Here is a 13,190-nt window from a genome sequence, read left to right as displayed (position 1 = left end):
TCTCCCTCTTCTCTCCGTCTGCCCCAGCTCCCATTGCCTGTCTCCCTACTCTTTCCTCCTGCCCCTTCTCCCATTGGCTGTCTCCCTATTCTCTCCTCCTGCTCCGGCTGCCGTTGCCTGTCTCCCTATTTTCTCCCCCTTATTCCTTTTCCAGGTTGTGCCCAGCTAAAAGATGGCGGCCGGATGCTCGGGCCGATCCAGGTTAACGTGAACGTTGACTTCACGTTTGCTGTAAACGCAGGACTGGCAGATTCTTATTCGGGGCTTGATGCCTGTACTGGGTATTCATGAATGCTCTCCGCTTACCAGCTCCTCCTCTGTTTCGCTGTGCCCTAACCGCCCGGAAATCCAATTAACAAATCTGTTCCCTGGACCACATTGCGCCTGAGAGGTCCGAGCTGTCAAATTGCGCATGCTCCTCCTGCCTGAACTGGGGGAAGACCAGTCTGGAAATTGAGAGGGCGGATCTGGTCTTCCAACCAATCGGAGTGCATGAGTGGCAGGGCTGGTCCTGCAACCAATCGGAGTGAATGAGAAGGCGGGACATGACCTCCAACCAATCGGCGTGAATGAGAGGGCGGGAGCGGGACCTCCAACCAATCGGCGTGAATGACGGGGCTGAACTCGTCCTGCAACGATTCGGAGTGCATGAGTGGCGGGTTTGGTCCTCCAACCAACCAGCGTGAGTGAGAGTGCGGGACAGGTCCTCTAACCAATCAGAGTGAACGGAGGGTCGGGTTTGTTTCTTGCGCGGGAGATTCAGAAACTGCGGAAGGCGGCTCTCGGCCGCCACTGTGATGTTGGGTTCATAGGCAGAAGTTGCTGGAGAATCTCAGCAGGTCTGGCAGCATCTGTGCAGAGAAATCAGAGTTAACATTACGGGTCCGGTGACCCTCAGAACGCCGAACCCGAAACGTTAGTTCTGATTTCTCTCCACAGATGCTGCCAGACCTGCTGAGCTTTTCCAGCAACTTCTGTATTATGTTCCTGATATACAGCATCCGCAGTTCTTTCGGTTTTTAATGTTAAGTTCATGTCGCTCTACAGGTGACCCCACCACGATATATACTGTCAAGCACCCTCTCTCTCACACACACACGCACACAAATATATGGGGAGAATTATTTCATTAAAGATGTTTGCGTATTTGCAGATACATTCTATTTTGTTCAAAAAATACCCAGCCTGACTTCAGGCTAAAACTCAGACAGATTCTAAACAAGGCCTCACACGTAAAGTGTGTTGTCTGACCTTAAATATCATCTCTTGTGTATATTGATATAGCCATTAATTATCTTGGGGCAATGATTTGAAAAAAATATATAAAATTTGCATTTTAATCTATAGAAACCTGTGTCTCCTATCTAACTGATTAAAGACTCAACAGCAGGCAAGCAGCAGAACATTTTTTAGCGTTGTTAGCTTTCAACTGATAAATTCTGTCGGTATACCTCCTCTTTCACACTAAAACTGACAAAGGAACAGACCTATGTAAGCAAGTGTTTTCGAATAAACCTATTGGACTACAACCTGGTGTTGTGTGATTTTTGACCTTGTCCACCCCAGTCCAACACCGGCACCTCCACATCATGCCTGCCAACAGGAATAGAGATTAGCATCAGGGTCCAGAGAATGCCATCTGGGAGGGCTGGGGTTTTCACTCGGGTACTTCACAGCACAGAGTCTACTTGAGGCCCTGAAATAGAGCCACAGGAGCTGGGGACCTGAAGATTTCTGAGGAGTGGGAGGGAAAAACAGGGAGTGGAAAAAAGAAGTGGGGGTACAAAAGCAGGAAGTGCTGGAGAAAATCTGCAGGTTTGGCAGTATGTTTTTGCTGCCATACCTGCAGTGTTTCTCCAACAATTTCTGTTATTGTTTCAGAAATTCCTGCCTCCACAGTTCTTTTTTTTTGTTTGAAGAAATGAGGGAGATGGGTTTGGATTTCAGCTCAGGGAAGAGGGATAGAGTGTGAGACCAGGAATTACATTTTTGGGTATACAAAATAGGGACAAAATGCTCCACAAAAACTGGAATTTGTATCCTGGATTGACAATGATGTCTTCTGTAATCTCCCATTGCAGAGGATTCAAAGAGAGAATGGGGAACAGGAAACTCAAACCAAACATCTGGTCAATATCTAACATGACTATATCATCAGACTTTGAATGTGGAAGGACAACTGTTTGTTCTGTCAGTGGGAAAATATTTCAAACATTGCTGAGGCTGAGACACACACATACTTGACAGTATTCTAGGAAAGCATCTGTGGGAAGAATTGTATCCGGTCACACAGCCTGAAAAAAGAATCACCCCTTCCAGATGGAAGGACACCTTACACTTGTGGAAGACGCTTCAACAGATTGTGTAAAAGAGAGGGTCATAAGGTCATTAACCCCATGGCAAACTGTAGAAATGTGATGATTATGGTAAATGATTCTATTATCCATCCCAGTTGGAAACTCATTGGCATAGTACACTGGCAAGAGACCATTCACCTGCTTCATATGTGGGAATGTATTTATTAAGCCCCATTTTGTGCCATGTTATGCCAGTGAGTTCACACTGAAGAAGGCCCATTAAATGCATTAACTCTGGAAAGAAATGTAAGCAGCCATCCACCCTCATTGCACACCAGAGAATTCACGCTAGGGAGGGGCCACTCACTTGCTCTGTTTTTTTGAAGGCATTTCCTCATTCATCTGGCCTTTGGTCATACTATGGTGAGGCCATTCAGCTGTACGTCCTATGGGAAGAGCTTCAGGTAGTCATCTGAACTTAACATACACCAGCGCATCCACACTGGGGAGAGGCAATTTATTCACTCTGTGTTGGAGAAATGATTTACTTAGTCATCCACTTGCATAGCCCAACTGCAGGTTCAAACTAAGGAGAGGCCGTTAAACTGCACATCCTATAGGAAGGCGTTCAGGCGCCCAGCAAACCTCAAAGCATACAAGCAGGTGTACGCTGAGGAGAAACTCTGTTGGAAAGGATTCACTCATTCATCCAGCCTTCTGAAATACCAGGGAATTCATACTGAGGGTAAACCATTCACTTGCTCTGTGTGTGTGTAAGTGTGTGTGTGTGTGTGTGTGTGGCACACGTCTGAACTCCAGTCGCGGGGGGGCGGTGGGTGGAGAGGGATTCCCTTGGTCTGACAGCCTGCATTGACACAAACACACTTTCACAGGTGAGAAGTCATTCATATGCTCAGCGTGTGAGTGAAGGGGTACATTCAGTGACACCACCCACTGACACATCAGCAAGGTCATTGAGTAACTGTGCTGTTAGATTCCACTGTTACTGCTGCTGTTAATCACATAACAAATTGATAATCTGATGATAACCTGATTTTTACCAATGTTGCCAACCCAATTAATTAGTTGGAGGACAGGATCCCTTGATCGAAGACGTACGAAAGCTGGTACAAACACAGTCTTATGCATGGGTGTGATTTTAAAGGTCCTGTATTGTGTCTTGATTTGCATACAAATCGGCTTGCCAATAGACGCCAAAACGGTACCTGTTTCCAAACCATGGATTGCATGTACAATATTCTGGAAATGTGACTTTTTAAAAGCTCTGTCTGTGATCCTTCCTCCAATTCAAGAGCGTCTCTGTTTGCTGCCCTGGGATGAGCTTCATCCTTCACAGCAAATGATGCAGTATCGCAAGCATAGCAGCTAGTGGCCATCCATCCCAACTTCACTGCCCTGTGCCCAGAGCCCACTAAACTTTTCCTCATTGTGTTAAATTCCATATCACATTTGAAAATGACTGTATAATCTGTTTCCATCTACCATTTAGTTTGTTCCATATTCTCAGAATTGTTGTCAAATATTCTCCACATCTTCACCCTGCATCATTTTCCAATTTTCCGAAAGTTACATTCTGTAGTGCTGTTGAAGGAGCCTTGATGAATTACTATTGTTGAGCTTATAAATAGTACACATTGCACTTCAATGGTGAAGGCAGTGGATTTTGAAGCTAATGGGAGTTTTGTCAGTCAGACAGACCGTGTTTCACTGGATGGTGTTGTGCTTCTGTGTGTTTTGGAGCTGTACTCATCCAGGCATGTTGGCAGTATTCCACTACACTCCTGATTTGTGCTTTGCAGCTGACTTGGGCTCGAGGCCATTTACATCAGCAGAAACAGACACCAATTGTTGAGCTCCAAATATGACACAATTGTTATGTTTCACACACACACACACACACACAGATCCTTTGGTCCAACTCGACCATGCCGACCAATATCCCGAAATGAACTAGTCCCATTTGCCTACATTTGGCTCATATTCCTCCAAACCTTTCCTATACACGTACCTGTCCAGATGTCTTTTTTCTTTTAAATGTTGTAACCGTACTAGCATCTGCCACTTCCTCTGGCAGTTCATTCCACACGTGAACCACCATCTGAGTGAAAAGATTTGCCCCACAGCTTCCTTTAAAATCTTAAAAATCTAGTTTTGAACTCCCCTACCTGAAGGAAACTACCTTTGCTATTCACCTTATCTATGACCCCCTCCAAGATTTTATCAGCCTCTGTAAAATCACCCCACCACCCCCCCAACCTCCTTCACAGCACTCAATGCACAGTAAGTGTCAGCTGAACTCCCTACTGGATTGCTACATTCCAATTCACTGACAGCAGTCCACTACTATTTATACTTCAACAGTGACTTTTAAGCAAATAGCACTCCAGTCGTCAGTTTGCTGTCACAAGGTGTGCTTGAATATAGATTCTTAAATTTCTCCTTCCAAATAATTTTGGATTCTCTTGCCTTTTCCCAGATACAGTGCATATTATTGAATTGGAAACAATGACCCAATTCCCTCATGAATGAAGCAATTGATCCAGGAAATGTGTTCCAGATCCTACCTGCATGTAAGATTTGAGTCTTGTACAAAAAAAAGTTCAATCTATGCCAATCTGTTCTTGATCCTTTTCCTAGCGGGAACAGTTTCTTCCCGTTGACTCTGTCAAGACCTCACGGAATTTTGAAGTATTGCATCAAATTTCCTGTTGTCTTTCTCCTCTCCAAGGACATCTGCTCCAACTTCTCTAATCTAACTTCTTACCTGAAGTTGCTCATCCCTGGAATCATTCTCATAAACCTCTTCTACATACTGCCAATGCACTTACGTTCTTCCTTAAGTGTGGCAACAGATCAGGAGACAATATTCGAACCAAGGTCTAACTCGTGTCTTATACAAGTTCACTGTGACCTTGTCGCTCTTATACTGCGTGAACCCATCGATGAAGCCTGTGTTACGGTCTGCTTTATGAACAGCTCTCTCCAGCTGTCCAAACACTTTTATTGCCTGTTGCACATACACATACACCCAGGTCTCTGGAACTGTACATCATTTAGAATAGGACTCTTTACTGAACACTGTCTCTCTATGTTCCTTACAACAAGGCCTATGACCTCACATTCTCCATATTAAACAGAACAATTCACAAAAAATTCCAATGTAAAGGAAGGACAATATTTATGCTGTAGGAGACAAGAAAATGCTGATCTTCCGACCAGAAGTAATCATTTCATATTTCATCCCATTCATCTTCCAGCTATTGGCCCACTCCCACCACATTTTGTCCTTTTGAAGTCGAATATTGGGTACATTTTACCTCAGTTTAGTGATTTACTGTTACTTCCACAGACTGCCCATCTCCCGAGCGAGCGCTGCTGTCTTCCCAGATTCATCTGCACACACTACCTTTCACAGTCAGGAGTTCATTTTCCAGCATGACAGTCCACTTCCCTTCCATTTCTGACCATCAAATTCTGCACCATTTTCACCCTGTAATTTATTCTGCACATGCTGAAACATTAACTCTATTTCTCCCTCCATTGATACCAACATTTTTTTCCAAAGCCCTGTTGTCTGTGGAGGAGGTGGTGTTTGACCATCTTGTGCTCCCGCATTGTATTTTTTTCAGGGGGAAGGTGTTCCCTCAGCGCAGTTGTGTAAGGAGTTAGAGATCATTTACCCAGTGATAGAGAAGAGTTGACAATACACATCTAAATCAACAACAATTTGTACTTCTATCATGTTAGATGTTAAAATTACAAAGTAAGTACAAATAATAGAGTTAGGGAGGATTGTGAGGCTGAAGCAGATCAGAGATGGGAAGGAGTGTGTGATTATGGGAATACAGGGAGAGGGAAGCTGTAGGGGTTGGATAAGGTTGCAGAAATAGGGAGGTTTGTGAGGTTGGAGGAGGTTATGGTGATAGGGAGGACTGTGAGGCTGAGGGAAGTTGCAGAGGCAGGGAATTTTGTCAGATATGGACAAGTTTACAAAGATAGGAAGGGTTGTGAGGCCAGAGGAGATTATAGAGACAGGGACGATTTGAGAGTCTGGATTGGATTACAGAGATAGGGAGGATTGTGAGACTGTCAGAGAATATTGCCCAAACAACACTGCGGTGTACTTAGAGCACATGCACTGCAGCAATTCAAGAAGGCAGTTCACCACCATGTTCTCCAATGCAAATTAAAGATGGCCATTAAATACTGATCTGGGCACCATAGACCACGTCCCATGAATAAATTAACATTTATTTAGGTTCCTGTTTTGTGGAGAGGTATGAGTTATCACAATTTTTGAGCACAGAATTCAACTTTCAGATTATTGGCAAATAATGCCGGGTGAACATGTGAAGATTATTTTACTCAGCACGTTCTGAGCATCTGGAACAATTATTCCCCAAAGAGGTTTGGGAATTGGAATTAGAATTAGATTTTGTAGTCACGTGTACTCAAGTGTAGAAATGCATGAATACACAAAATATGTACAAAGCTGCCATTCACCGTCTCCATATTGGTTGCAAAGCCAGACGATAAAAAAAAGACATAAAAAGTCAAAAATGTAACTTTTTAAGAAAAAGTTTGGAGGGCTCTGGACAAATGCCGCGGGAATTGGGATAGATTCGCAGTGTTGTCCGACTGAGAGAGTACTGCTTCAATGGGCTGAATGGCCACCTTCCCATGTGCTCTGTGATACTGCACCATTCACTGGGATTGATGAAGCTCATCACAGAGCTGAGAGAGAGGATCCCGCCACTCACTTCACAATACGGCCGGCTGATTGACAGCAGTGTACGGAGCTGGCGGAGCACGCGGATGCAGCTGGTCCTCCAACCAATGGGAGTGAATGAGGGGGCGGGGCGAGCAGGAAGACACGTCATCATTAACCCTGCCGCTGTGAGTGGCGTCTGAGTGCGGGAGGTGGTGAAGGCAAAGATGGGGGATATACAGCGGAGACCGGAAGAAAACTGGAGTCAGTAGGGACTGGGAAGTATTATGAACACTCGGTCTAGGCCACTAGATCTGAATTAGAAACTCGCGGTCCTGCGTTTGCAGCAAACGGGGAAACAGCTGCGGGCGTCAGACAGCGATAGGCCTCTTGTTAAAGTCGCCATCTTTCTTGGGGGCAAGTTGCAGGAGCGCACATGCGCAGCTTTTCCTGGCTGGAGGCGGGGCGATTGGAAGAGGTACATTTCCTCAGCAAACTGAAAGCACGAGAAATATTTGTCTTTTCTGAACTTCTATCCTGGACTAACAGTAACTTTTCTGTTTGTGAATTTGTTTTACAGGATATGAACTGAGAATAATTTGTAGACCACGATCTCAAAGCAAATTCTGACAGAAGCAGTGGAGTTATCAGCTTCCGAATATCATTGGCATTCAAATATGGAAGCAAAAAGGTGTGTGGGAAAATATGTCCGATCTGTTTGTAACTCGAAAAGCAGCGACATATTCTAATTCATAGTTAGATGACTCTAGGGGAATACGTTCAGGAAGGAGATATTGGCCGGAGAGGGGGCGCAAATTTATCCAAATTACAGGTCGTCTCTTTGAAAGAACTGTCAATATTTGATCCCAATCACCCACATTGTAATTTTAACCTGTAGTTTCCTCGTTCTCAATTATCTGCAAACTTCCTTTTAAGATTCATTACGGACTCGAGTTCCATCATCCTTTCAGGTGGAATGATCCAAATCCTTGCGTCTGAAGCGTTGTAAAGTGCTGAATTGAAAGATGAGATGCTGTTCCCTGAATTCCCATTAATCTGCATTGGACAGTACAGGAGGCTGAGGTCAGTTAAAATGACAAGGCTGCACTGCGAGCGCTGCTTGGCTCAATGAGAGTGTTTGGAGTTGGGTGAAAACAGATAGTGAGGTGAGAGAGGGAGAAGGTGAAGCTGAAAGATTGAATGCAGTCCTTAGTCTCAGTGTGGGCAGTTCAGAAAGTGACACAAGCCCAATCAAAATAGCCAATTGGTAAGTGATAATTATAGAGTACTTTCCTACTGTTTTTGAAGTATAAGATATCAGCTAAAGTACAAGTAGGAGCTTCTGATTTTAATAGAACTGTCTGAAATGAAGGAAGATTGCTCACTTAATTGAATTCCCTGTACAATTTGGGAATTCAGGATGCATTTAGTGTTGCTGAAAGCTACTTGTGCAGGAAATGCGCCCATCTGCAGCTACTGGCTAACTGATTTTCAGAGCTGAAGCTGGTTGAACTCACTGTGGAGCATCTGTGGAGTATGCTTAGTGAGGTGGTCATACAGCAGATAGACTTTGCACGGGCAGATGGCAATGGGTGACTGTCCTATAAAGTAGAAGGCACAGGAAGGAAGTGCAGGAGTCTCCAGTGGTCATCCCTATCTCAAAAACACATACTGCTTTGGATATTTTGGGATTGTCAGTCGTGGCCTCACGGAAAATCAGCAAGACAAGCTCATGGGACTGTGGGTGGCTCTGCTGCACAGAAGGGGAGGAAAATGAGTGGCCGGGCTATAGTGACATGGGATTCAGTAAGTAGTACAGACAGGCACTTCTGTGGCCATAGACATGAATCCAGGATGATATGTGATCTCCTTGGTGCCAAGATCAGAGACAGCATGGAGCTGTTGCAGGATATTCTGGAGCTGGAGGGTGAACAGCCAGTGGTTGTGGAACACATAAGTACCAATGGCACAGCTAAACAAAGGGATGAGGGCCTGATAGCTGAATTTATGAAGCTGGTAGATACATTTCAGGTCCTGTATTTTAATGTAATAATGTCAGATTTACTCAGTACCATGTGCTAGAGAGAGGAAGAATAAGAGGACAGAACAGATGAATGTGTAGTTGGAGAAATTGTGTCCCCGAGAAGAGTTTACTTTCTTGAGGCATTGGGACCATTTCCGTGGGAGATGGAACCTTTACAAGCCTGATTGATTGATTGCTCCTGGGCAAAGCTGAGGAGATCTCATCTTGGGGGCTTTGCTAGATCGATTGGTAAGTGTTTAAACTAGTATGGCAGGGGAATGACAATCAAAGCATAACCTTAGATGGGTCAGATGGGTCAGAAGTAGAGTATTAGCTAGTGATGCAGTCAGCAGCTCAGAGAGACGAACGAAGGGAGGATTAAACAAGCATAGATACTGACTTCATACATCACTCCTGACATCCCAGGAATCAGTCTAGTGAACCTTCTTTACATTCTCTCAATAGCCAAGGCAACTTTCTTTGGGAAAAGAGAACAATTCTGTACACTTCTCCAGCTGTGGGCTCACCAAAGCCTTTCCTTAAAGATATCTCTGCTCCTGTACTCAAAAACTCTCATTCTGAAGGCCAAAGTATCATTTGCATTCTTCATGGCATGTCACTCCTGCCTGCTTAGTAAAATGGAGAGTCACAGAGAAACGTGGAACAAAATGGAGTCAGGGTCTCGGATATAAAATTGTTGAACACTATGACCCCATGGTATCCATGCTGGTCATCAAGCACCTATTTACTCTAGTCCCATGTTCCAGCACTCAGCATGTAACCTGTCTTGCAGTGCCTTGTAAAAATGTTTAGATTATCATACAAAATTGCAATCGTTCCTGCATCTGTCACTATTTCAGATGCTTCAACACCTGCTGAATATCTCCAGCATTTTCTGATTTCGAATTGGGGCCACCATTTTGCTTTAAAACTTAGTGTCATAGAGTTATTCAGCATGCAAACAGACACATTGGATTAACTTGTCCATGCCGGCCAGATATCCTCATCCGATCTCGTCCAATTTGCCAACATTTGGCTCAGATCCCACTAAACGCTTCCTATTCGTGTAAACATCTAGATGCCTTTTAAATGTTGTAATTGTACCTGTCTCAACTACCTCTTCTGGTAGCTAATTTCATACATGCACCACGCTCTGTGAAGAGGTTGCCCCTCAGGTCTCTTTTAAATCTTTTCCCTCTCACCTTAAAATTATGCCAACTAGTTTTGAACTCCCTTACCCTGAGAAAAAGTCATTGGCTATTCACCCTATCAGTGTTCCTCATGATTTATAAACCTCTATAAGATCATTCTTCAGCCTGCAACATTCCAGAGAGGGAAAAAAAGCCCGCCTATTCAGCCTTTCCCTCTGGGTCAACTTTTTAATCCCTGCAACAACTTTGTAAATCTTTTCTGAATGCTTTCAAGTTTAACAACATCTTTTCTACAACAGGGAAACCAGAACTGAATGCAGTATTCCAAAATTGGTCTAACCAAAGTCTAATAGTGCCACAGCATGATGTTAGGAGGGGCCGAAGGCTACACCCCTCTGATAATCAAACAAAATACAAGCCCCAGTCTGCTCGGATGGAAGTCGAGGTTCCTGTCTAATAATTTAAATCCGAAATCCCCAGAGTAGCTAGCCTTGCCTGTCCTAATCTGTTGAAAAGAGTGGTTAAAGGAAAGAATATCCCTGATCTCCATTTTCTAAGAAACAATATCAATTTCTTTGTTTAATCCTAACAAATTGAAAGAAATGGTAACAATCCGAATAACTTCCCCTAATTGCTAACTATTTCCTAACAGAACTAAATTCTGTTGGAATGCTTTTTTGCATAACGGCAAGTCCCATTTATATAAACATGCGTAATAAGAAAACAATAAATTAAAACTTAATCTCTCCAAACTGGCACAGACTGTGTGTCTTCACAACGATGCCACCCGAAGGTTGCAGGAACAGCAACTCATATTCCGCTTGGGAACCCTGCAGCCCAATGGTATCAATGTGGATTTCACAAGTTTCAAAATCTCCCCTCCCCCTACCGCATCCCAAAACCAGTCCAGCTCGTCCCTGCCTCCCTAACCTGTTCTTCCTCCCACCTATCCCCTCCTCCCACCTCAAGCCGCACCTCCATCTCCTACCGACTAACCTCATCCCACCCCCTTGACCTGTCCGTCCTCCCTGGACTGACCTATCCCCTTCCTAACTCCCTACCTACACTCACCTTTACTGGCTCCATCCCCGCCTCTTCGACCTGTTTGTTTCCTCTCCACCTATCCTCTCCTCTATCCCTCTTCTATCCGCCTCCCACTCTCTCCCTATTTATTTCAAAACCCCCTTCCCCTCCCCCTTTCCTGATGAAGGGTCTAGGCCCGAAACGTCAGCCTCTCTGCTCCTATGATGCTGCTTGGCCTGCTGTGTTCATCCAGCCCTGCACCTTGTTGTCTCGGATTCTCCAGCATCTGCAGTTCCTACTATCTCTGTCTTCTTGAACTGTCTGCCACAAATGCCTTTTGATGGTTTTTGAGACCCAACTTCAACTTCTTTTCACTGCAACTGAACGTTGGGTCACTCTTTCGGATGGCAGTTGGCTCTCTGCCGACTTTCAAAAAGCACTTCCTTAAATACCAGTGATGATGCAATAAATTCTCACAATATGATTAGGTTCAGGCTGTCAACACCATCTGATTTAAAAATCAATTGGCTTTGAATCGCTGAGTGTTTGGTTTAAATTAATTGGCTAAATTCAACCTCCTTGTGAAAACATGAAGACAAAGCCGAAGGTATCCATTAACAAAGCCAATTGTTACATGTTTCCAGTTTAGAACTTGGTCTGTACTATTCCACGTTTGCTCACAGACCTCTTCTCTGTTTAACTCTAAACTTAAAAACATTTCAATTCCTAAAGGGACCATACTCTTCAATTCACAATTATTCTACCCAGCTTAATAACACCTACCCCTTAAAAGAAAAAAAATCATCATTAAGAAAAGATGGCTTAGTTTTTTTTTAATGTTAATATTATTATCATGAAATACATAGGTCAGTAATCTAAAGTTGTACCTGTCATACTAATTCTGCATATATATGACATTGGACTGTACCAGTTCTATCTGATCTACACATTTTCTCTAAACCCGCCATAATGTATCTACATCAACATTTTTATGACCCACAACATACACACAGTCTGTAAATTACCACCCTGTAACATAAACCTTCAAAGAAATAGTCTTGTTTTTGTCCTGAAATCTTTCCAAAAAATGAGTGGGTTGTGGTCTGTATACAGAATCATCTCCAAAATATTGTTGGTATATGCACATTAAAATATTGTAAGGCCAGTATCAAACTCAATAATTCTTTTCCAATGGTGGCACATTTTCTCTGATAAATATTGAGTTTCTTTGAGAAATAATCATTTGGCCTTTCAATTTCACCATCATCCTCCTGCATCAACACAGCTCCAACCCCTATATTGCTGGAATCGACAGCAATTTTAAAGGCTTTTAAGAAATTTGGTGTAGCTAAAACTCATGCAGTGGTCAACATGGTTTTTAAATTTTCAAATGCATCCTGGTATTGTTCTGCCCACCAAAATTTCATGTTCTTCTTGAGCAAATCTGTCAACAGTGCCACCATGCTACTAAATTTTGCCACAAACGATTGGTAGAATCCACTGAGTCCCAAAAATTGAAGCCCCTCTTTCTTTGAAGATGGTCTGGGAAATTTCTTAATTGGCGGACATCTTTGGATTCCTTGGGGTCATCCTTCCATGTCCGATGTTACATCCCAAAAATGTCACTTCAGACTTCGTGAACTCTGTTTTTGCTAAGTTTACATTGGTTTTGCCTCCTGCAGTCTGTCAAAGAGCTCTGCCAAGTGCATCATGCCATCTTTCCATGAATGGCTAACGATCATGTCGTCATCAGTATAGATGGCACAATTCGTCAATCCTGCCACAACTCTGTTCATAAGTCTTTGAAATGTGGCTGCAGCATTATTCAAACCAAATCGCATAACTTCAAATTGATACAGCCCATTTTGGGTCACAAACACAGAAACGTCCTTCACTCTGCCTAACAAAGGTACTTGCCAGTAACCACAGAGTAAGTCCAATTTGGTGATTATATGTGGTTTGTCCAA

The 13,190-nt window shown here is 43.5% G+C and overlaps 1 protein-coding gene and 1 pseudogene across 1 annotated transcript in view; one reads left to right on the top strand and one right to left on the bottom strand.

The window, feature by feature from the left end:
• Positions 1-420, bottom strand: part of LOC109916134 — a 17,288-nt pseudogene extending 16,868 nt beyond the window's left edge.
• Positions 1-13,190, top strand: part of LOC109922143 (zinc finger protein 420-like) — a 60,359-nt gene that overhangs the window by 36,655 nt on the left and 10,514 nt on the right. The window contains exon 5 of the mRNA XM_048619066.1: positions 155-281. Within this exon, the coding sequence (XP_048475023.1) occupies positions 155-281 (127 nt within the window). The remainder of the gene's footprint in view (positions 1-154; positions 282-13,190) is intronic.

The sequence above is a fragment of the Rhincodon typus genome, chromosome 42, assembly GCF_021869965.1.
Source record: "Rhincodon typus isolate 14 chromosome 42, sRhiTyp1.1, whole genome shotgun sequence".
Lineage (NCBI taxonomy): Eukaryota > Metazoa > Chordata > Chondrichthyes > Orectolobiformes > Rhincodontidae > Rhincodon > Rhincodon typus.
The sequence above is the reverse complement of the archived record's forward strand: the minus strand, read 5'-3'. Positions and strand labels throughout refer to the sequence as shown.